Below are 26,099 nucleotides of genomic sequence, written 5' to 3'. Positions count from 1 at the left end.
CCAATACCAGTAGCCCAAGCCCTGCTAGTGCTTCTTGATTGGATATCATGTATCGAATTAGAACACAGGGGCTCAGAATCCTCAGCCCAGACTCAAGCTCAGCTGAAGACAAACCGCAGAATACATAGCAGCATTCTTTGTGAATTCTGGCACCTCTTTTTCGAGGAAAAATAGCACTGCACAAATGTAACACATGAAGACACAATGCACCGGCATAGAGCTCCCATTCCATCACTTCCCAGATAGCAAATGCTGCCTCAGTTATTCTATCGACTGGATCCTGAATGCCCTATTAAAGTTTTAAGCATGGTTGGCTTATTAATAATCCAGCACAGGACTGAATGCAACAAAAAAGAAAGGTGGGAGGGAAGAGTTCAGGAAATGAACTTTGGTATATATATAAAGTTCCAGGACTAGTCAACCTTTCTGAAGCCCCATGACGTACCACCATATTATCTATAATAGGCAGTCACTCTAAGATTGAGGGGAGGGAAAGAAAAGGAGCCTGAATCAAATTGCGTTTTCCGGTTGCATTGCCCCTTTCTCATTATTTCCCCGTCCATTGTGAAACTATTGTGCTTTAGTAACACATCTATACACAGCTCCATTCAAATCAATGCCCACTTGGGCTTTTATTGAGTATTTTGGCTCAAGTGCTATTGCTCAGGAGGTGTTTACAGCAATGTTCATTGTGCTCTCTCTAGCCCTGCCTATCAATCAAGCATGCAATAAAGCAAAGTTTTTTTTTGTTCTTTGTTTTTCAGAAAAGCAAAAGTGGGGAAGAGAACAGCCTGCCTGAATTTAACAGTTATTCACACTGAAATAGCGTCAAGACAGGTACAAATGTATTTGGGTCAACGTAGCCGTTTTTTGTGTGCTTTTCTTTTTCTTAAGGAGGGAGAGAGAGAAAAAATATATATGTGGAACAAATGTGAACCATCTGGTTTAATAGACTGCAAGGCTCCCCATACTACTTTCTTTTCATAGCACACTGTGTTACTGTCCTCAAATTAACTCTCTCTTTAAACACACACAAACACAACCAAATCATATGCAAGAACTCCCATCTCTGTTTTTAAGTGTGGAACGAAAACAGCTTCTCAAAACTATTGACCCTATTTGTAGATGGCAAAATAGAGGCAAGGCAGAACTCTTCAGCAATGTGAAAATGAACAAGCCTCGGAAAACCCTCTTCTAAGAAAGCCTAGCTCTCTAACTATCAAACGAAACATGACTGCAAGTTCATATTGGTGGACGAATGCAGAAGTGGGGTTACAGAGGAGAAACGGAGGAGGAGGGGCAAGGCAAATTGCTTCTTCCAACCATGGTAAAATTAATATTAAACAGTATTAAGGCCGTATTCAAAGCTGAACCCAAAATTCTCTCCCTTATTCTTGGGCAGAGAAGTGATTTTTCTTTTTTCTTTCTGGTAGAGGCGGGGGAAATAAATCTCTCCATGAGGATATTTGCCTGCAGTTTGGGGGAAGAGAGCCTCAAGACGAAAATTCTCAGAGGACGTCTCAGAAAAGTATTTTCTGAGCAATCTCAGCCTAGCTCCATTAAAAAACCTTCCTGCCTGTCATAAGCTGCCACACACTAAAAAAGATCAGCTATATCCTGGCTTAAACTCCCGGTGCACATTTTGAAGGCCTGCTATATATAATTAAATATATATCACTCTCCGTTTATCAGGGACCAGCCGAGAGTATATATGAAAAGTGGGAACGTCGAAAGAAGACAATGAAACGTACCAATAGGCAGAAAGTAGCAATGTATTACATGATTATGCCACATGAATGTGTTATTTTAATGTGAGGAGGGACACAAGCAGCAGCCAGGACAGTTTTGAATTCCTTCATTAATTAGAATCATAGAGTTGGAAGAGACCACAAGGGCCATCCAGTCCAACCCCCTGCCAAGCAGGAAACACCGTCAAAGCATTCTTGACATATGGCTGTCAAGCCTCTGCTTAAAGACCTCCAAAGAAGGAGACTCCACCACACTCCTTGGCAGCAAATTCCACTGCCGAACAGCTCTTTCTGTCAGGAAGTTCTGCCTAATGTTTAGGTGGAATCCTCTTTCTTGAAGTTTGAATCCATTGCTCCGTGTCCGCTTCTCTGGAGCAGCAGAAAACAACCTTTCTCCCTCCTCTACATGACATCTTTTTATATATTTGAACATGGCTATCATATCACTTCTTCTCTAGGCTAAACATACCCAGCTCCCTAAGCCCTTCCTCATAAGGCATCGTTTCCACGCCTTTGACCATTTTGGTTGCCCTCTTCTGGACACGTTCCAGCTTGTCAGTATCCTTAATTGTTCTTCATCATGAAAACTTGGAATGGGTTTTTTTGTTTCTCCTAGAGTTTTTTGCTCTGCTATTGCTTTTGTTTTTTGTTTTGTTTTTAATCACATTACAACCTTTCTTCACAACATTCAGTGTGGTTTACATGAGATTAAACAGGGCGTTCATGAGGCCTATCTGATTTAAGTCTGGTTCAAAGTTTAAATAGGGTTGCAATTTTCAAGATGTGAATATTCAACACTTTGGACATGGGTTGCCAGACATCTGGATCTTCCCAGACATTTAAGCAATTTCCACCCAGGGACTGTTAGACAGCTGAATCCCAGCTAAATTCTGGACATATGTCAACCCTAAGTTTGAAAAAATATATATATCTAAAATGAGAGGTCAGAGAGTGAGGTACACTCAACAGCACCCCAGAAAGCAGAGGCAAAGGTAACAATCTTCCTCATTTTGGGGAGATGTACTGCATTTCTACTCAAATCATAGTCTGTATTTCTAAATGTGCATCTATGCATATAAATTAGCATATGCAAATCTCAGATCCTCCAAATGTCACTATCTTCCAGGGACAGTTCCGGATTTACAGAAGCCATTCTGGTTTCTGATTTGATCCCAGGATGCCCCAATTTTCATTAGAACGTCCCTATTTCCATCAAAGTAAAGTTGGAGGGTATGGAGTTATGTGACCCCCGGGCCAAGGAGATAAGTAACTATACAACTATACAAACAAGAACAAGACAAAGTAGAACAAACTACATCCCCACAACACAACACCTCTCAACTTACTGGGGAACAACCATCACCCTCCAAACGCATTAATGAACAGAACATCGACCACCAACCACCACCAAAAAGATGTTACACAAAAAGGGACTCCACATGGACCCCTCCTGATGGACGCAATACCACACTAGATCTGTACATCAACTGCTTCCGCCACAGAATCCAAACGGATGTGACCAGAAAACACCATCACTTACAACAAAATCTAAACCATGCTGAAAGGAGAGCCATAGAAAATCTCAGGAACAACCCAGACATTATAATTAAAGAGGCAGACAAGGGTGGAGCTGTCGTCATCATGAACAAAACTGATTACATCCAAGAGGCCCACAGACAACTTTCCAATACTGCCTTTTACATGAAATTGGACTCAGACCCCACACAAGCATACAAAAAAGAACTGAACAAGATTGTCAAGGAGCTACCCCTACACATCCAAGAACAGATCCTCACAAACACACCAGCGGAACCTCGACCAGGAACTTTCTACCTTCTACCTAAAATACACAAACCAGGAAATCCAGGACGCCCCATCATCTCAGGTATTGGCACCATTACAGTGGGTGTTTCCGGCTATATGGACTCTGTTCTGAAACCATATGCTATCAGTGCTCCCAGCTACGTACGTGACACCACAGATTTTCTGAGGAAAATACAATCCTTGAACAATCTTCCTAACAATACTATACTAGCCACTATGGATGTGGAATCTCTATACACCAACATCCCACACAATGATGGTTTACAAGCCATAAGGAACACCATTTCAGATAAAACCACAGCGGACTTTGCTACCAAACTCTGCCACTTTGTCCTTACCCACAACCACTTCAAATTTGGTGATGACCTGTTCCTCCAGATCAGCGGCACAGCCATGGGCACCCGCATGGCCCCACAGTATGCCAACATCTTCATGGCAGATTTAGAACATCGTTTCCTAGACTCCTACCCACTCAAACCTCTCTTGTACCTACGATACATTGACAATATTTTTATTATCTGGACACATGGACAACAGACCCTGGAAACCTTCCACCAGACATTCAATGACTTTCACCCCACCATCAACCTAACAATGAACCAATCCATGCAAGAAATACATTTTTTGGACACTACTATAAAAATACAGGATGGACCTATAGACACCACCTTATACAGAAAACCAACTGACCGACAAACATATCTACATGCTTCTAGCTACCATCCCAAACATACCAAACAATCCATCGTATACAGCCAGGCCCTACGTTACAACCGTATCTGTTCCAACTCTACAGACAGAGAATCTCACCTAAGAGATCTACAGCAAACCTTTTTAGAACTAAAATATCCACCTGATGAAGTTAAACAACAGATCAACAGGGCCAGACTGATACCTAGGGAGAACCTGCTGCAAGACAGACCCAAAAAAGAAAATAACAGAACACCACTAGTCATCACATACAGCTCCCAAGTTAAAACAGTACAACGCATCATCAGAGATCTACAGCCTCTCCTGGACAATGACAGCTCCCTTTCTCAAGCTCTGGGAGGAAGACCTTTCATTGCCTACAGACAGCCACCCAATCTTAAACAACTCCTCACCCACAATAATACAACCACCAGACTTAACATGGACACTGGTACCAGAGCCTGCAATAAACCCAGATGCCAACTTTGCTGCCACATACACCCGGACAACATCATTACTGGCCCCAACAACATCCAACATACCATCTCAGGACTATTTAATTGCTCATCTTCTAACATTGTGTATGCCATCAAATGCCAACGGTGCCCTTCAGCTCTCTATATTGGACAAACAGGCCAAACCCTACGCCAAAGGATAAATGGACATAAATCTGACATCAGGAACCATAAGACTGAAAAACCAGTAGGAGAACACTTCAATCTCCCAGGACATTCTATACAAGATCTCAAAGCAGCTGTTTTATTACAGAGAAATTTCAGGAACAGACTGGAAAGAGAAGTTGCTGAATTGGAAATCATTACCAAGCTTAAAACCATGGAAGCACCTGGGATGAATAGAGACATCGGATTCTTATCTCATTATGCATGATCAAGCTTTCTTTAGCACCTCAGCCCAGGACTAATTGCAGCCATCAGCAGCCATTAACAGCCATCTACAGGTTTACCACTCCCATCAGCCCATCGCCCATTCCCACCCACCCCCACCACCCTCTGTATATATATAGGGTCTGACACTTCTGTTTCTAGTGTATCTGAAGAAGTGTGCATGCACACGAAAGCTCATACCAAAATATAAACTTAGTTGGTCTTTAAGGTGCTACTGAAGGAATTTCTTTATTTTGCTTCGACTCAGACCAACACGGCTACCTACCCGTAACTATACAACCTTTAGAAGACAGGGAAGGTTTAAAATATTTTCCAATGTTTTCTTATGTTTCTATATATGTTGAAAGCCATCCAGCATGGCTTTGGCAACCCAGTCAGATGGGTGGGGTGTATTATTATTATTATTATTATTATTATTATTATTATTATTATTATTATTTGAATAGGACATCCCTATTTTCCTCAGAGAAATGTTGGAGGGTATGAAATCTCCATCCTCTTGTGTCTATGCTTCTGTGAATGAGATGCTCTGAGAAATATTGCCCAAGGCCACCACCAATGATCTTGGCATGGCATGTCCAAGGTCACTAGAGCTCTTCATTGATAAATGGGGATTTGAACCCTGGTTCTAATCCACCCCCCCCCAAAAAAATTAGCATTCCACCTGTCAGGCTTTGGGAAAGCGGCTTCCTCCCTCCCTTTGGCTGTGGATAAGCAGAACAAAGCAAAAATAGTCTCTTACCATTTAAAGAGGTTTTAATAATCACAGCGAAAGAGCAAAGAGTTCATTTTCGGAGTAAAGGTGCTCCCAATTAAGGTTTACACCCACTTCCCCTCTGAGTCACCTGAGTCACTTCCTTGTCTTGCAACCTGATCTCACAAGCACTTTGCTTTCTGTGCTGCCACCGTATCTGCTCGTCGTGACCTTGGGCTAGGCTTTCCAGCGAGAGTCAGTCAGTTAACTTTCTCTCTCCCAGTTCTTTTTCTCCTAGCTGTTCACCCCCCAGTTCTTCCCAACTTTTGTCTTCTGAACTATGGCCCTCTACAAACTACTGTTCCAAATCTATACTGCACACAGCTCCTGGGAAGATTCAGGATCCTGATCAGGAGCAGGGGGAGGGGGCGGCTCCCACCATTCCTCCTCAGTGCAGCCCTCCTCAGCATGGTCCCAGACACCACCACAGATTGGGGACACACGTAACTCAGTTTTACTATTTGATTCCCCCCCCCAGTCACCCTATAAGCAGAATGAAAAAGTTAGCACTTCATACCCAACCCTTTCATTGTTTGTATAACAACTGGAGAGGCTTATTTTAGGCACTAAAAAAATGTGCACCATGACAATATTTTCAGACATCAATCTAGTGGGTTTTTTTAAAAAAAATTGCAGACTTTAATTTATTAGTACCCTGACTTGATAATAATTCCAGCTGTGCGCTCCTCTGAAAACATCCCACTTCCTTCAGCATTTATCAATTTATTCTTCCAACGCTTGCTTTAATGACATATAAAATCATGGTTTTTATTACATGCCTTTATACCTGCTAAAGGAGGAAGCTGTGAGAAGGTTTAAATAACAAGGTTTGTTTTTTCCCCTGGCCCACCCCCTCTTTCTGGCACATTAATGTGCTTTTGCACCTGGAAACTGCACTGGGTGTCTATTCAATCATGGATTTTATATACAAGCCGGGCAGCTTTGTAGACCTTTAAAAGGGACGCAACGACTTGATCCTGTCTTCTGCACAGATCTACTTTCCAAAAAAGCTGCCTAGGCATTCCCTGAGGTCCTGTTCTACTTGTCTTTTGTCAGCCTGTGCTTTTCATCTGAAATTGTTTGGAAATCATGCTTTTAGTTGCTGTGCTCTTTCAGGCCGGCATTCATTATCCAGGGAGAATGGCCAACTTCCTTCCTGGTTTATTTTAAAAGAACAAAATTGATATTTTATCCATCCCCCCCCTCGGTGTCTTATGACATGCATTTTAGCCGCTGCCTGAAAATAAATATTCTGTGATGAGCCAATATATAGTTTCTCTTCTCCCTCCCTCTGCCCATGACAAAGCATTCCTTGGTCTATCTTCAGTGTCCCGACAACATAAGGCGGGGCTATGCAGATTAAAGAGGCAGCTCTACGCAGCGGCGGAGGAAGCCACTATGGTGCCTTTGGGCAGTGTGCCCAAGGGTGGTGCGTACCGCCCACAGGGGTGAGAGGCACCATGGGGCCTCGGGAGTCTGCCTGCCTCCTCCCACTCAGCCACCCTACAGCTGAGGGGGAAGCAGCAGGCAGACTGTTTGGGCAGCGTGGAGCCCGCACGCGCCAAAGCCACCATGTCTCTCTCAGCAGAGATGCATGTCTCGGGTGCTGCAGGCCCTGCGGTGAGTGCCGCCCGGCATTTTGTCACCCCCCTCAGTGGTGACACCCAGGGTAGACCGCCCCTGCTGCACCCCCTTCCTCCGCACTGGGTTTATGTTTTCCCGGCCTGCCCTGCCCTTCAGTTGGCAAGTTCAGGCAGCAGACTGGATGCTAGTCTGCTGGCTCTTGGGTGGGTTCTCCTACTCCACCCACCCACCCACTCCCTAAATGGCCTCAGCCCAGTATACCTGCACCCCCATCATTCTGCCCAGACACTGAGGTCTAGCTCCGTGGCCTTCTGGCGGTTCCCTCACTGTGAGGATTGAGGTTACAGGGAACCATGCAGAGGGCCTTCTTGGTGGTAGTGCCCTCCCTGTGGAACGCCCTCCCTTCAGCTGTCAAGGAAATAAACAACTACAGTGGTACCTCTACTTACGAATAACTCTACTTACGAATGGAGCTCCATCCGCCATCTTGGATGCGGTTTAGATAGGATTTTTTTCTACTTACGAATTTTTAGATAGGGTTGCTTCGACTTACGAATTTTTTCTCCCAATGCATTCCCAAATGCATTCCTATGGGATTCGACTTACAAATTTTTTCTACTTAAGAATGTGCGTTCGGAACGCATTAAATTCATAAGTAGAGGTACCACTGTATCTGACTTTTAGAAGACATCTGAAGGCAGCCCTGTTTAGGGATGGTTTTTAATGTTTGATGTTTTATTGTGTTTTTAATATCCTGTTGGAAGACGCCCAGGGTGGCTGGGGAAGGCCAGCCAGATGGGTGGGGTATAAGTAATAAATTATTCTTATTCTTATTCCTAAATTGGCACTCAGGCCAATGACTGAACAAAGGGTCACTGATCCATCCAAGTCTCCATTTACATCCAGCTTCCCTGAAGGAAAGCCAAAGTACAAAGGAAAAGCCATAAAGCCATAAGAGGAAAAGGGAGACCACATACTTGTGAGGGGAGGACATTACCTTGGAAGACAGAGGAAACAAATCCCTGCTAGTGTCAGGAAGCAAGAGGTGGAGGGAAACTGCAACAGGAATAGAGGAACCCTTGCCATGACAAGTCCAACCAAGTGTCTTCCTACCAGAGGTGAGCCCTACTGAGCTACCTTGGCTGCAGCAAGAAAGCCCAGTGCAAGGGAAGAGACACAGGCAGATGTTCTTCTCCATCTTCCAGGGTCACCTGGTCCTTATATATAATATTGTGGCTTTGCTTCAGGATGTATCCATGTTTTAGAAAGTCACCCGAAAAATAAGAAGATGCTAAACATGTTGCATTCAGGCACAGCAGCAAAATGTCCTGCACCCTCACTGATCCATAACTCAGTTATATGGATCTCCCAGTTACATAAAATAACATTATTTGTCTCTTGTGTGTCTTATGTCAGAGTAACTCTATGTTAATAACCGCCCCATTTATCTGACAGACTTTTTTTGATGTCTGCCAGGCAGTTTGGATGAATGAGGCTATTTGGATAATGAGGCTTTGAGTCACCACCAAAATGGAGACAAGCGCAAAGTCATCTATTTCCTTTGGAAATGTTGGAACAATCACGCTGGAAAAACCCACAAAGATACAAATACACAGAAGCATCTATAACCATAGGTGCCAACTCCCAGATTGAAAAATCCGGGATCGGCACGGCACAGTACCGGAAGTCGCGCTGTGGCCATTTTGGAACTGGGCAGAGCAGCACCGGAAGTTGCTTCTACGCATGCTCTGCACATTTCCAAAATGGCCGCAGAAGTCGCGCTGCGGCCATTTTGGAACTGGGCAGAGCGGCACTGGAAGTCGCTTCTACGCATGCCCTGCCCATTTCCAAAATAGCTACAGCACCAGAAATCGCTTCTGTGAATGTCCAGAGACTCCAGACATGCGCAGAAGGAGCCTCCCCGGGCCAGTAAGAATCCGGGGGATTTACAGGTTTTTTAAAAATCCGGGCTGCCAGCGGGAAACGGCTGGAAAAACAGGGGTTTCCCGGGGAATACAGGAGACTTGGCAGCTATGTCTATAACCAAGAATAAAGACCAGGAATGGAATTCTTTCAAGGTACTGTGATATTAAGACTGAAATCTATGAGTATGGGCAATGTGGACAAAAGGAATGTGGTGCTATTACAGAAGAATGGCAATAATGGTGAATGTCACTTTTGCTTATGTGTTAGGAGGAGCTTCTGTTGGAAACCCCAAGTGGGATACACAAAGGGAGTTCAGGAGCAAGCACAACATGCCCAAGGAAAGGAACATAATATAGCCAAGATGGCTCATGTATGGAAAGGTCAACCCAACCAATACGAGTCAGGCTAAATCTATCGCATTGGAACAAGAAGGTCCAATCGCTTTGAAAAAAATCCCATTCTGCCTACAGTTTTTTAGACAAGGCTGGGGTCAACAGTGGAGAGATCAGCGGCCCACATTCATCAGTCAACCTGCTTTCACAACAAACAAGACTTCTCATTTTTGGGCTGCCATACATCTGGGTTATCCCGGACACATCCGGGAATCAGGCTGTCAAAACGGTGTCTGGGTGGATTTTCACTGAATTGACAAAATGTCTGGGGAAACCCTGACATATGGCAAGTAGAGCAATAAAGAAAAGCTTTAAAAATCCCCAAAACTTCGGGTTGTTTTTGTTTGGGGGGGGGATAGTCAAGCTCAACAACTTTTTCTGGATTTTCACTTTAGGGAATATGGCAACCCTACATTTGGTAGTCTCATTAAACACTGCCATATCTACCCTTCATATCAAATCCCATTTGGTGTTCTTCCACAAACCTACACCTTCTAGGGAGCTACTACTTCAGCCCTTTGTTGCCATCCTAAGGCAATCCTAAGACCATGTGAAGTGTTAAATATTTGATGTTTTCTTATGCTTTTATGCATGTTGGATGCCACCCAGAGTGGCTGGGACAACCCAGTCAGATGGGTGGGTCAATAATAATAATAATAATAATAATAATAATTCCAATCAGTGATTTGCACAGTCCTCCAACTGCAAGCCAAGGTCCCCATTCAACCCTTGGCGTCTCCAAGTAAGGGCTGGGAATTTCTCTGCACTGAACTCATGGAGTGCCACTGCCAGTTGGCGCAGTTTGGTCTACAAAGACCAAAGGTTTGGCTTACAATTAAGTAGCTTTCTGGATTCCAAGATGGCCAATATGCCCTGAATGCAGGAAGTGAAAGTCTACAGCAGGCTATACGATGTACAACCGGACACGCCCATCATTCTTCTCAAATGATAAGAACATTGAGAGGGCAGACAGTGAACCTGGCCCATGGGTGCACTTGTGAATGGAACAATGGAAGAATGGTTAATAACCTGGCCCCACTCATCAATGAGGAAGTTTACAATGCAAACGAAATGCTCAGTTCTAGCCTGAAGAGAATGCCTTCCCCATTTTTGAGCGTGCCGTCTACAAGAGCGACTTCCATAAGTTACTCACCACCCCTCTGTCAGAAGAAGCACAAACAGCCTGAGCACCTTCAAGCAAAAGCAGAACACCTTTAAGTCCCATAAATTTAAACAGGTGTCCTATTCATATCCATGAATGTACCAGAAAATGTGACATGAATTTCTGTTGAAAAGAAGGAGATGTGCCATCTTAACTTGTGGATATCGGATCACAAGTAAATCTCACTATATACAGCGGTCCTGCTCATGTACAACTAACTGCACATGACTGCACCATAAAATGCCTACTTTCAGAGAGATTGTGCTCACAACTTATAAAAAGACCTAAAAAGGTGAGCAAATATACTTGCTGTCAGGGACTGTTCCAGCAGTGAACATTCCCTGACAATCGCAGAAGAGAGGCACCATGGCTCAGGCAACATCCTAGAGCCCTTACTGCAACCTGAGACAGGATATCAGGGGGAGGGATCCGGGGAAGTGTCCAGCGGGGAGATGCCTTGCCCTTTTAAGTTCATGCCTGACTTGAGACATTCCAAAGCGCGCAGGCGCAATGGGAGGAGGGCAGGAATCCCACGCTTATTATGCTGGGGGAGGAGCAGATGACAGGCATTGGGAGAATCTTTGTCAGACTGATCAGACATGTATTCTTGATACTGAATCACACTGTAAATATCAGGCAAAATAAAAGTCTTAAAGACAGGATGGCTGTGGTACTAGTTTCTCAGAAGTAGCCAAGAAAAAAGGACCGTGACACTTGCTATGCATATTTTTTTAATGCGCCAACATGGCAATACCCTATAATCAAAGTGTTTCACACAGCCACGTTGAAAGCCATAATCTTTCTTCTTAATTTTTCTGCGAATTCTCTCCATCTCATGGTTTGGGAAGACTACGTTAGTCATGGGAGAAAAACCCTGGAACTATTATAGGTTCGTTGAGAATGCAATAACAATAAATAAAACCATCTGTGCCACGAGAACTCTAGTAACAGTAGATGGAGGTAGAGTCCTTGCTGAATCATGAATAATGCAAATTCCTACCGAGTGTAATACAGCCCTCCACATTTCTCCAAAAAACAAACCAGCTCTTCACCATTAGGTTGGAGTTTGACAAAAACGCAGAGGATCAGTTCATCTGAACAATACAGGGTGGTTCAAAACAACTATCCAACACATCTAACTGCAATGTGGCAAGTGGTGTCAGCAGGTTCCAGTGGTGGAAAAATAGAATTAATAAAAGCATTCCTACCTCCATCCCCAGATCCAGAGCCTGCATCTGTAAGAGGGAGAGAAAAGGGGGGGGTGTTGTTATATAGATGTATGAATACCAGGATAATTTGTATGTATGTGCAGCCACATCCTGCTTAGTTAAAATGCGCAGTAGCAAATTGTGCTTTTTTTAATGCCATTCCTCTGTCAATTAGAGAGATCTATGCTAAATGTTTCATGTGAACTTTCTGTTTGATGCTGGAAAGTTCCTTTTAAGATTCTACGGGTGTTCCTGTTCTAAACCCTCGGTTTATCGCACCAAGGCTGGCAACGTTACTGTATTTCCTTACAAATTCTCCATTTTCTTCTGAAATGTATTTGTGGGGGGGGGGGGGCGCTCTGTTTTTATTTTTCGAACGTAAGCTTTTGAAAGAAAGGAGAACCGAATCCACATTTGGCTGAGAGTCGCAGGGTACGATCCACACCAGGGGTCAGCAAACTTTTTCAGCAGGGGGCCGGTCCACTGTCCCTCAGACCTTGTGGGGGGCCAAACTATATTGGGGGGGGGGGAATTGAACAAATTCCTATGCCCCAGAAAAAAACCAGAGATGCATTTTAAATAAAAACACACATTCTACTCATGTAAAAACACCAGGCAGGCCCCACAAATAACCCAGAGATGCATTTTAAATAAAAGGACACAGTAAAAACACGCTGATTCCCAGACTGTGGGCCAGATTGAGAAGGCCATTGGCCCCCGCGCCTTAGTTTGCCTACCCATGTTCCACACAACCCATGGGTGAGATCTCTATCCCCACTCCCTCAAAGACATGCAGACAGGCCCTGACCATCTAAAATCTTCCTGTGTTGCCATGAAACTGGTCTCAGCAACCACAACTGTTTCTGAAGTGATGAGTCAGCAGCATCTACATCTGGGCCTGACCAGGATGTTTTATACCTGCTTCAAACAACAATGGAGGAGCGCTAGATCATTTTGCTGCCTGATTCACTGCTAGAGGGGGATTTATTTATTTATTTATTTGTTGATAGCACAGCATACGCTTGTTCTCGGCATTTATATACCACCCAATTAACCATGTCCTTTGGGCAATTCGCAAATTAAAACCAATAAAATACAAAATGCAATCAATGGGCAACTAAAACGCTCATTAAGCAAGCAGCAGAACAGTGGGAATGCCAGCGTAGCGTCATTGTGGATTGCAGTGTCAAGTGAATCAGGCGACACATTTGGCTCTGTAGACATCGTCACCTTTTGATCTTTGGTACCTTTCCACATCAGTAAGCCTGGTCACCAAGGAGGTTTAAATTCCAAAATAATATTCCAAAATGCCAGAGTGCTGCATGCTCTGGTTATCTCCCGCTTGGGCTACTGCAACACGCTGTACGTGGGGCTACCCCTGAAGGTGACCCGGAAACTACAACTAAGCCAGAATGCGGCAACTAGACTGGTGACTGGGAGCGGCCACCGAGACCACATAACACTGGTCTTGAAAGACCTACATTGGCTCCTAGGACATTTCTGAGCACAATTCAAAGTGTTGGTACTGACCTTTAAAGCCCTAAATGGCCTCGGCCCAGAATACCTGAAGGAGCGTCTCCACCCCCATTGGTCAACCCGGACACTGAGGTCAAGCTCCAAGGGCCTTCTGGCGGTTCCCTCCCTGCGAGATGTGAGGTTACAGGGAACCAGGCAGAGGGCCTTCTTGGTAGTGGCACCTGCTCTGTGGAACGCCCTCCCATCAGATGTCAAAAAAATAAACAACTATGTGATGTTTAGAAGACATCTGAAGACAGCCCTGTTTACATGGGCGTACCCAGTGAGGGGCAAAGGGGGCAGCTGCCCCCCTAGAAGCAAAAAAAAAAGTCAATACAGAAAGCTTTTGCTGTTTTCCAGTGTCTGTGAGCACAAATACTGTTACCGTAGTTTCTTAGATGTCGCTTTGATGAGGCTGATTGGTTTTATTATCCCACTAATGCATATGGAGAACAGAAGCTGAGAGCTCAGAGTTTACCTAGGGCTATTAAAGTGTTAATGGCTAAACCGCCCCTTGCCTTGCCTCCGCTAGCCTTGCCTCCGCCCCAGGCTCATTCTTGCTGCGGCGACAAGGCACCCGCCGCAGCAGGTGGCAGGACTGGGGCTGGGGGCCCGCCGAGTGTCACCTCTGGGGAGGGGTGGCACTCGGCGGCCCCCCAGCCCCGCCGCCCACTGCAGCGCCTTGTTGCCGCAGCAAGAACAAAGCAGGCGGAGGCAAGGGGCGCTCATGGGGCTGCTTCTTCTTTCACAGGGCTGCGGCTTTCTTTTTTATTTTGTTCACGTGCAGGGTTGCCATAGGAGCGGTGGCGCCAGCGTCAATGGCCGGCGCATGTGCCGTGTGTCGTGATGCACGCGGCGTGCGTCATTATGTCACAGTGCATGAGTCAGGACGCACGTGCGTCGCGTTTGCCGTGGCTTGCCCCCCCTAGTTTCGATCGCCCCCGCCTGTTTAGGGAAGATTTTAATGACTGGTGTTTTAATGTATTTTTAATCTTTTGTTGGAAGCTGCCCAGAGTGGCTGGGGACGCCCAGCCAGATGTGCGGGATATTATTATTATTATTACCACCAGAACCTGGTAAATTGATACTATAGGACTGGTACAAGGGACGTGACATGTGTTGCTCTGAATCAGAGCACCTACATTGTCTCAGGTTCAATCCTTGACATCTGCATGTCAGGCTGAGAGATGCTGAAACCCTGGACAGCTGCTGCGATTCAGGACAGACCTGCGGTCTTAGCAGCCAGGGGGGGGCATGTATGTGCGCTGGGGGAGTTGGACCTGCAGGGTGGCCACACCAGCCCAAGCCATCACCACCACGGCAGTCTGAGCCATTGGCAAGTGAGACAAAGCAAGGGGAGGGAGAGACTCGCTGCAGCCCCACGAGGAGGGCAAAGCTGTGGACTGTGGCACCCCATTTGTGAAGGAGGCAGCTCACGTCTCCTTGGTGGGTGGCAGGAGCAGTGCCGTTGCATCAGGGGCGTAGCGAGGCACCGCAACACCTGGGGCGGCAAATTGCTATGTAACAATGCATGTGTGATACGTAACGATGCATGTGGCGGGGAATCACTGCCCCCCCGTGCCCCCAAAGCCACGCGCCTCCAGCTACAAACTCCAGGTAGAAAGCCCGCTCGGTGCGGTGGGGGGGTGTGCCACTTGGCGCCCCCACCCTGGCGACTCCCAAGCCGAGCCTCCAGCCTCCCAGTACAAAGTCCGCTCGGTGCGGTATGCCGAGCAGACTTTGTACCGGGAGGTTGGAGGCTCGGCTTGGGAGTCGCCGGGGTGGGGGCGCCAAGTGGCACCCCCACCAGAGTGGAACCCGGGGTGGACCGCCCCCAGTGCCCCCCATTGTGACGCCCCTGCGTTGCATCACCCTTGCTCTCGGCCAGCCCAGGGGTGGGAAATATACAGGCATCCCTTCTCTGGCATTGGCTTGGCTTGCCTCCTCATGGCTCCAGCCTCGATAAGGGAGCCAGGAGGATACACCCCCTCATGCCCAAACAAAAATTTGCACCTGGGGTCATGGCTCCCCTGGGCCTCCCCATCCTATACCCCCGGGGTGGACAGCACTGAGCAAGATAGACCGGCTCCCTATGTTACCAAAGACTCTGGGCAAACGGCAATCAGTTAATATCTATGCTTGGATGCCTGGTCAATAAAAGCACTTGGTTAAGTACCCTTGTAATTAAACTTGAAAACTACATTGAAAATTACTCAGAGAGATATAGTTTAAAAGGAAATTCCAGCTGCAGTTCCATACAGGTACATGCTTCCCTGGGAGTAAGTCCCGTTGAATTCAACGGCGCTTACTTCTGAGTAGGCATGTATCGGACCGCGCTGCTCCTCTTTAAAAGGAAAGCACTTGATGCATATGAACAAAAAGCAGGCCAAGCTGCGTAGAGGCAGGGATTCGGTTCGCGAAGGCTCCTCAGTGTCACTGGCAGTTAGGAAGGGAAACGGAGAGCTTGCAAAACACAAAATTGGGATTCTGCTGGAAGGCTGAGAGTCAGAATCCCAATTTATCTACAGTCAGATCTGGTTAATCTAGATCAGTTTGCAAACCTCCATCATCATTTCGACTTTCTTTTTAAATCCTCATTTTAAATGAAGCCGTGATGCTCTTCAAATTGCAATTGTGGCTTGCAATTAAAAACAAAACAGAAACCCTGTGTGCATCTAAACAAAAGATGAGCCAGCAAACATTTTCTTTCTTTCTTTCCCACAATTGCTTGCTTTGTAGATAAGTAAGCCTCAGAAATTGGACTCTCTCTCTTTTTTTTTTAACCATATTATCGCAAACTGCAAAAGGCAAATGGGGCCTCTCGTGCAACTCTGTCCTGCTTTCTATGATGACAAACAAGATTATCTTCCCTCACACACACATTCCTCTGAGCCAAAAGGTCTAGGATAAACCCTCCTATTCATTATTTTGCCGCATATGGAAAGTAAGCATTAACTCTTGTAGCTGGCCTTTCTCGCTCTCTGCGGGGCTCTCTGAAATGCCACAAAATTGCAAGAGCCATACAAATCTAACACCATGAGACAAGATGGCTATCGCACCGTAGTGAGGGAGCTGCTGCTCGTGATGACTTCTCAATCATATCTTTCCAGCTACTTTAAGATTGTTATTTGGGCACTTAACACCATCTTGCAAATCCTTATTCCTTCTCTTATCGTCCCTTTAGGGCAAGGCTTCCCAAACTTGGGTCTCCAGCAGTTTTTGGACTACAATTCCCATCATCCCTGACCACTGGTCCTGCTGACTGGGGATGATATTGGCAGCACTGCAACTTACGTGGGTGGTTCCAGGGCAGCTTGCAAGGCTGGGGCTACTCAGATGCACCAGCAGAGCCAATCTGCCTCTGTGCCCCAGTCCCTTCCAGGTAAACTGAGGCAACACCATTCAATTGCCAAATATATATTGGATGAGAGCTAACATAGCATGAGTGGATGTCCACTCACACAATTGGGCTTCTCCCCTCCTTCCCATCATGCACCCCCCCCCCGAAAATCTGCTTTGCAGCAAATTTGCAAGTGGCTAGAGGTCCATTGTTCAAGCAGATTTCCATTGCAAAAGCAGGCAGATATCACTGGGTGTTTCCCATTGGGTAGCGCTACTCTCGTTTTTCCTCATTGGTCATGTGTCAGAAGCAGGTCAGAACACCCCGTGAACTCATCTTGCAGGTCACACATTCTAGGGTCGCCATATTTTGAAGATCAAGAAAGAGGACACATTTGCCAACTTCTATTTTTAACATCGCTATGATGACTCTACGCATGAAAAAGAGGACACGTCCTGGGAAAAGGGGACATATGGCAACCCTAAAATGAAAACATAGTTCCCGGGTTCTGAAATGGTTTGCTGCAAGGCAGAAACAACAACAAAACCCCAACTGTAGTTGTCATTACATGTTGTGCCAAGCTTTCAATTACTAGAATGAATCAGGTTGCAAAGGAAAACAACTGTCCGCAATGACACACAGCCTATTAGATTTGGCTGAGGATAATATGCCATACAGAGCCTGCTAGACCTACCAGTGGCACACGATCCTTCTGACGCCACAAGGATTTCGCTTTGCTGTTTGCAGGCAGCCTGTCTCAAGTAGCACTCGTTCTGATAGGTGTCGCCGTTGGAGCCGCACACAGGCACAAAGTCACTGTTACACTGATGAGCAGAAAAAGACAGAATGAAACAAGTTTAGGGTTGTGTTGTAATACGGTAATAATAATACTAATTTATTACTTATACCCCGCTCATCTGGCTGCGTTTCCCAGCCACTCTGGGGGGATATTAACACAATAAAACACCAAACATTAAAAAAAAAACCTTCCCTAAACAGGGCTGCCTTTAGATGTCTTCTAAAAGTCAGATAGTTGTTTACTTCCTTGGCATCTGATAGGAGGGTGTTCCACAGGGCGGGCGCCACTACCGAGAAGGCCCTCTGCCTGGTTCCCTGTAACCTCACATCTCACAGTGAGGGAACCGCCAGAAGGCCCTCAGAACTAGACCTCAGTGTCTGGGCTGAACAATGGGGGTGGAGACGCTCCTTCAGGTATATTGGGCCGAGGCCGTTTAAGACTTTAAAGGTAAGCACCAACACTTTGAATTCTGCTCGGAAACGTACTGGGAGCCAACGTAGGTCTTTCAGGACCAGTGTAATATGGTCTCGGTAGCCACGCCCAGTCACCAGTCTAGCTGCCGCATTCTGGATTAGTTGTAGTTTCCGGGTCACCTTCAAAGGTAGCCCCACGTAGAGCGCATTGCAGTAGTCCAAGCGGGAAATAACTAGAGCCTTTACCACTCTGACGAGACAGTCTGCAGGCAGGTAGGGTCTCAGCCTGCGTACCAGATGGAGCTGATAAACAGCTGCCCTGGGCACAGAATTAACCTGCGCCTCCATGGATAGCTATGAGTCCAAAATGACTCCTAGGCTGCACACCTGGTCCTTCAGGGGCACAGTTACCCCATTCAGGACCAGGGAGTTCTCCTCAGCAGCTCACCATGTTAATTTTAACTGTGTATCTTGTCCCTCTAAAAAGCCCCAAAGTGATTTCTAGGGTTGCCATACATCCAGGGAAACTCAGACAAGTCCTCGTTTGTATTCTTATTTTGTATTTTTCTGTTTGTGAACTATCCTGGGATCTTCGGATGAATAATGAATAAATCATCATCATCATCATCATCATCATCATCATCATCATCATCATCATCATCAGGTTTTATTAAAACAGGCCCAATACAAACCAGAAAAGAGAATAAAGACTATCACAATGGTTCCTTATTGTCTGTTTGACCGATTCCAAACTGGGGAGAGAGACTGAAGAATGGCTAGACTGGATCTGCTCCACATGCTGCCACTGGAAAATTACCAAAATACACAGCATAGAACAGACTTTAAAAACTCTTCTCTGGGGCTTATATCTCAGTTTAATTAAACTTGACTTAGAACTGTGGTTTAAGATCCTGGTTTACAAATTGGCATTAATATATAGTTCTCCACTGTGGCTGTAATGACTAACCGTGTTTTAATTAAACCAGGTTGTAAGTACCAAGGAAGAGGGAGGAATGACCACGCAATCCCATCTCTTATTTCCAGCTGCTGAACTATAATTTGGCAAGCTGGGAACGCAGCACCCAAACAAGGCCATTGAGTAGAACTGAGTGGAAAGAGGGCAAATAAAGGACTCGGAAACGCAAATTTCCAGGCTGTAAACTGGCAGCACTATTGAAAAAGGGTGATGTGACCCTAAATTAGGGGGGAGCAAACCTGCAAATTTTGGTTTCTCTCGGCTTCTTATTTTTCCAATCTTTAATTCAGCTCTCCAGATTTCCACATCAGTTTGTGTTTTTTTTAAAATCCTCGTGGAAATTCACCTGCCCTGTAGTGCAAATTACTCCCACTAAACACTTTATTGTATGCAATTTTGCACAACAGACACATTATTATTATTATTATTATTATTATTATTATTATTATTATTATTATTTGCAGAGCAGTTTCCCCAAATATAATTTATTTTTCTATGTTATTTCCACTTATATACTCTAGCATATGCATGGCAAAATTCAGAGAAGTGCAAATTTGAAAGGGCGGCTGTGCTTAAGCTCACATATGGTTTTAGAAAGTAGGAACTGGGTAGGTTCATCTTAAAATGTGAACTTCTTCCCCCACCCCAACCCCAAACATACTGTAGGGAAGGATATAGAAATGGCAAGTGATTGCAACAATTGTACAATTGGGGACTTCCTAAAAATATTTTACTAGGGTTGTCATATAGTGGTACCTTGGGTTAAGAACTTAATTCGTTCCGAAGGTCCATTCTTAACCTGTAACTGTTGGTACCACTTTAACTAATGGGGCCTCCCGCTGGCGCTCAATTTCTGTTCTCATCCTGAGGTAAAGTTCTTAACCCGAGGTACTATTTCTGGGTTAGCAGAGTCTGTAACCTGAAGCGTCTGTAACCCGAGGTACCACTGTATTTCAAACAGTGGAAATCCGGCCAAAAAACTTATTGAGCATTTTGGGTGTATTCAAAGCTGTTGAGCTTTTTTAAAGCAAAATCGTGAAAAAAATGCCAGTTTTGAGCTATTTTTATGGGACATAGGATTTTCCCGGACATTTGACCCATTTCTGCGAGGACACTACTGCCAACTGCAGCATTCTGGAAAATTCTGGAAGTCTGGCAACCCTAATTTCCCCCGGCTGTTCCTTATATGCAGCATTGTAACTCAGTGCAGCTGACTTGACCCTCTTTCTTAGCTTCCACACAGAGCCAGACGTATTAAGTCCATCGTTATTCATAGCATAGCAAAACCACGTGGCTCTTAACAGAACACCTGGAGTCAATGATTAATCCACATTCTACCAGCCCACCTGAAATTCCAGCTAAGACACAGTTCTGCTGTAATCTATCAGTCTTCTCTTCCTCTGTCAGAAGAAAAGGACAGCTTCGCGCGCCCCCCCTTCCACCCCTTGTTCACTTTAATAAAAATAATTTCATTTTGTAATGAAAATTAAGCAACCTACAGGGTGCAGTTATCACAAGATAATCACACTCTGCGGCATAAGAGATACTTGGCTGTGCCCCGTACCTGATAATTATGCCAGGGATGTGATTATCCCATGATTGCTGTACTCCTGATATGCCTCATTGTTTAATTAGAACAAATGTAACGATCAAGATTATTATTTACAAATGATCACCTCTGCTTAAAGACCAGTAAAAAAAAAAACCAAGAAAGAAGTCACACTGCCAATTAGCTCTTCTGTCTCAAAATGTCTCACAATATGCTAATGCACACACAAGAGGAAATGGAGATCTATAAAGATGACAAACTTCAAAACATGCCTCAGCAATGGACAGTTGTTTCCTGTTGATTAACATGTCGGGTGAGATACAAAGGTTTATCTTGATCGGAAGTTCGGCACAGACATGAGGCCAGGGAAATGATGATTCCTTGGCCAAACTGAAATGTCACTTTGCCCAAGAGAGGAAGCATCTTCCCCTTGCCAAAATGTTAACCAGACTCACCAGCGCTTCTTTGACTTTCACAATCACGCCTCCAATATTCTTTTCTCCAAACAGACCCAGCCCTTCCATGGAGACCGAAGGCTGTTTCTGCTAAGCCAGTAGGGTTGCCAGACTCAATAGAGGACAGGACTTCTGTGCCTTTAATTGCCCTGCTCTCTATTGAGTCTGGAAACCTTAAAGAGAAACCAGCAGACCCTTTGTTTAATTTCCAAGCAAAGCGTCTGCTGGTTTCTCTTTAAGGTTTCCAGACTCAAAAGAGAGCAGGGCAATTAAAGGCACAGAAGTCCTGTCCTCTTTTGAGTCTGGCAACCCTATAAGCCAGTGGTTTTCAGGGAGACTATGTTGATGTTTCTGCTTAAACACCCCTGATCTAAGGTGATGGCCTCCAGCTGTTGTTGGATTCCAATTTCCATCAGCCCCAACCAGGATCCAGGATTATGGGAGTTGTTGGTGGCCACGGGTTTGCGTTAGAATGCTTTAGAATGACCTTTGCAACCTAGTGGGATGTAGTGGTTTGAACCAGAACTGGGAAGACCCAAGTTCAAATCCCTATGTAGATATGAGGCTTGCAGGGTGACTTTGGGCCAAACTCTCAGCTTAAACTACTTTACAGAGTTGTTGTGAGGATAAAATTAGTAGCGGGGGAGAACACAGTGTGGTACCTATTTATCTACTCGCTAGGTTGGCAGGAGCTGGGACAGAGCAACAGGAGCTCACCCCGTCATGAGGATTTGAACCACCATCCTTCTGATCGGGAAGCCCAAGAGGCTCAGTGGTTTAGACCACCTGCGTCCCACTGGGACAATCTCTCAGCTTAACCTACTTTACAGAGTTGTCGTGAGGATAAAACTGGGAGCAGGGGAGAACACATTGCGTAGCCTAGAGTTGCCTCTAGGAAATGAGGGATCTATAAATGTAACAAACCAATATGCTTTATTGCCAACCACTGAAACAGTGCAAAGGATTCTGGGGTATGTTATAGACTGAGAATGCTCAGTTCATGTGCGGCCATAGTTGGGCATCACTACTGCTTTGTGTGAAATGCCTGGGAAGTGGTACACAAGAGCTCTTTCTGGGAAGGTTGGTAGCTCTTACCAAGTTTTCCCACTAAGGAGCCCCTGACCAGCTTCCAAGAGACCCTCCCCTCCTCCAGGGCTCCAAACACACTTTGAATAGTCATCTTCCATCCATCCACCCGGAAGATTTAAGGGGCCTGTTGGTTTTTCAAATTGCCTGCATGATGAATGCATTGCAAAGCTGAAGTATATCTGAAAGCAGAGGTGCCAGACTTCATCCAGAGCCTGACCGGGGGGGGGGGGGGGGAGAGAGAGAGAGAGAGAGAGAGAGATTCTAACAGAGCTGGAGGGCAAATTGGCAGAATCTGCCTATGCAATAAATGCAGCCTGTAGGGATTTGATGCCTTCAAAAGCAAAGGATCAAAATCTCAACTGTCTCCTGCATATAAGGAGAAAGCAGAACAGACTATCAAGAACATGCAACTGTGCATATGCAGAAGGCCGCAGGCCGACTGTTGCCTGCCACATGCAACCAAATGGAAGTTCTGCAAGAACGTCTAATAAGGCAGGTTGATACCCCAAACACTCTTGTTTGAAATGCAAAGCGGCACAGGGCTTGCAGGGTGTCATGAGTGCACCCCTCAAAGTAGGGCAGTATCAGCTGTGTCGGCCGGCTGGGCTCCCCACTGCACACCCAGGAACTGCAGTCCAGAACCTCTGGACAATGCCATTCCCATGGGAATTGTGGGAAATAAAAATGGTGGTGGTGGCTGTCAAGGTGACGTCTGCCACCATGAAAGTGACCACCATGGTGAAAAGGCATTTGCCCCCTTTTTCATCTCCCCCTTCCCTCGGAAAACCAAGCTGAAAGCAAGCTTTCTGCTTAGCACTAAAAATGGTGCATGCAGGGGGAATCGTAAATAAATAAATATTCAGCTTGCACTGGCCTTGTAGATTAGAGCTAAATTATACATCACAATCAGTTCTTTCTCAGTTTTTGGAAAACCATATTCAGCCAGGAGGAAGAATGTTAATATGTTGGCGTTTCTTTTATGGGCAACATTCAAGCCCCAAAGAAACACCAACATATTAACATTCTTCCCCCTGGCTGAACATAGTTTTCCAAAAACCGAGAAAGGGAGACATTAGTGCCACTTGGATCTTGTATTTCAGACACCAAAGTGTCATGGGACAGAACTTGATCAGATCTCTAACATTTTGTAGCCTTGGGGAATATCACCCTTCCGTTTGAGGACTAAAAGTTTATGCTGAGCTTTGGCAGGTCAATGTTGTGATGCAGCTAGCATGACTTTTTTAAAAAGTCATTACATTTCAAGAAAGTGAGGCAATCCTGTCTGTGTTTCATTCTCCATTCAGACACACATTTTTTTTTCCCACATTCCTGAATGTGAAATGTTTGTGGCTCTAAAAGGCCTAATAATATGTTGTTACACAAACACACACATATTAGTTCTTTTAAATCTGGTTACATCATTGTAACCAGGAATGCATGTGGGCACAGACGGTTTGGATTCACATAGATTACAAACTTTATTGGCCCATCAATAGTGACAGGTAAGCTCTCCCACACCGCAGCCTAAATTGAATTGGCTTGGAAACGAGCTGTGCTCTTTTACTCCAAAATCGGAAATAGCTTGGCTTGTTTTCTCAGTCACTAACTCCAGTTCCCCTCACCTTGGAAGCTAGTAGGCTTTCTGTGGGCATCTGGTTAGCCACTGTGAAAAGAAAATGCTGGGCTATTAGGTTCCTTAAATAAGTTCTCCACCCCAACCCTCTCGCTAACCTCCTGCCAATACCCTCCCTGCCAACGCCAATACTCCAACCCTCCAAGCTCATTTCCCCATTAATAAAACTTCTCTGATGACATGGCAAGACCAGCAGAGGGGCTGCCTTTCACAATCACCCTTGGATAAGGTGCAACTCCCAAGAGTTGCTGGGGCCATTATTCCTGCACTCAGCCCACCAGAAAGGGAAAGGAGCCAGAGATCCAATTTCCTTCCATCCCTCTTCTCATATTGCAACAGGGGCACCACTGCTGTGGCCCCTCTCACCCATTAAGTGAGAGTTATAGAAATGCAGAAAGGATGTGTGCAGATCCTCCAAGCGTCCCTATTTTTCAGGGACAGTTCTGGATTTGCAGATTTGCAGTCTGATTTGAGTCCGAAATGTCCCACTTTTCCTTAGGATGTCCCTATTTTTCATCAGAGAAGGGTATGGCGTTATGCGATCCCCAAGCCAAGGAGATAAGTAACTATACAACCTTTAGAAGACATCTGAAGGCAGCCCTGTACAGGGAAGGTTTTTTTAAAAAAATGTTTCATTATGTTTTTAAAATATGTTGGAAGCTGCCCAGAGTGGCTGGGGCAACCCAGTCAGATGGGCGGGATATAAATAATAATATTTTATTATTTTTTATTTTTAAAAAAACTTTATTGAGATTTTAATTAAAACATATCAAATCATAACAAAATAAATGAAAACAAATAAACTCAAAATATAAAAATTCAGACAGGTATCATAATTCCAAATTTACATCTGAATAGTAATTGATATCTAATACATAATTTGACTAAACCTTCCTGTCTAGTCTTTTCCTCTATGACATCCAAATAAAAAGCATACACTTAATATTTCTCCTAAACATATCTAACAGATAATTTTTCCTCTTTTTCCATGTACTTCCTCTTGCCTTGATCATGGTCTCTTTGATTGATTACTGCTTCCCTCACCCAATGTTTCACCTGTGTTTCCTTTTGTTTTATAATCTTTACCTACAGTACTGGTCTCTCGAAATTAATCCAGGATTTTAATGTGGGACATTGTTGCTTCAGATAATTTCCCCCAATTTTGTTCAAAATTTTGTTTACTGCCGCCTCTAATCGAATTGGTTAATTTTGCTAAATCTACATATCCAAATAAGACAAGATATACCAAAAATTGATGAGTGGCAGGAAAAATTATTTGGGAAAAAAATTATTTTTGTGGAATGGGACACCCCTATTTCCATCAGAGAAACATTGGAGGGTATTTGGATGATGGGTTTGAAGCTAACTAGGAAGGGGACTGGGGAATGAGTTGGGAAAACAGAATTATTCTCTAGCTTGGCATTCAAGCAGCAATATTTTTATTTCTGGAGGGGCTGCTCACCGTGCTCGATGAATTTTGCAAGGAACTGGAGGCTGAGCTCTCCAAGCTTTATGGTATCTACCCCATTGTACAGTGCAACATTTGTATGCTCCAAGCCGCCGTGCAGAAGAAACTTCACACGTGAATCTGTCTCATGACAGCTCCCATTCTTCTTTGCAGTCACATGCATCACATATGACATAGACTCACTCGGAGAGCCCAGGGCTTCTCGGGTCATCATAGAGCACAAGGTTCATATACTCCAGTGATACTTAATATGGGAATATCACATGTGCCAGAACTACACAGCTTCCGCAGTTCCTTTTAGTCATTGTGTATCGCAAATGAGCAAGCAAGCCAATGGCCACTGACTCAAGAGGCAATATTTCACTTAAACCATGATACAAGAGACTCAAGCATCGCTACTGAAGGCCAAGGCAGATGCATACAGTTTGGATGTAAAGTAGGGGGTCAGTGGGGGTGGTTTTTTGGGGGGGGGTAACTAAATGAATTGTGTAAAACTTGCTCCTCACTCCTGCCACACTTCCCCATACTCCTCTGTTTACTTATTTGTGATCTCATCCTGGCTCAGAAACCAAAGACAAGTCAGCTGGAGGGTGAGGAGGAAGGGAAGCCTTCGAACAGAGGAATGCAGATAGAGAAGAGGGGAAAGGGGGAGGCTTTTGATGCTACCTG

The 26,099-nt window shown here is 45.0% G+C and overlaps 1 protein-coding gene across 2 annotated transcripts in view; it reads right to left on the bottom strand.

Annotated features, from left to right (window-relative positions):
* The window catches only part of TMEFF2 (transmembrane protein with EGF like and two follistatin like domains 2), a 236,504-nt gene that overhangs the window by 194,397 nt on the left and 16,008 nt on the right, over nt 1-26,099 (bottom strand). For both annotated transcript variants that reach the window (XM_035132318.3, XM_088654639.1), the window contains exons 3-4: nt 17,743-17,872; nt 12,194-12,220 (exon numbers count right to left, since the gene is read on the bottom strand). In XM_035132318.3, the coding sequence (XP_034988209.1) occupies nt 12,194-12,220; nt 17,743-17,872 (157 nt within the window). The remainder of the gene's footprint in view (nt 1-12,193; nt 12,221-17,742; nt 17,873-26,099) is intronic.

The sequence above is a fragment of the Zootoca vivipara genome, chromosome 1, assembly GCF_965207765.1.
Source record: "Zootoca vivipara chromosome 1, rZooViv2.hap1.1, whole genome shotgun sequence".
Lineage (NCBI taxonomy): Eukaryota > Metazoa > Chordata > Lepidosauria > Squamata > Lacertidae > Zootoca > Zootoca vivipara.
The sequence above is the reverse complement of the archived record's forward strand: the minus strand, read 5'-3'. Positions and strand labels throughout refer to the sequence as shown.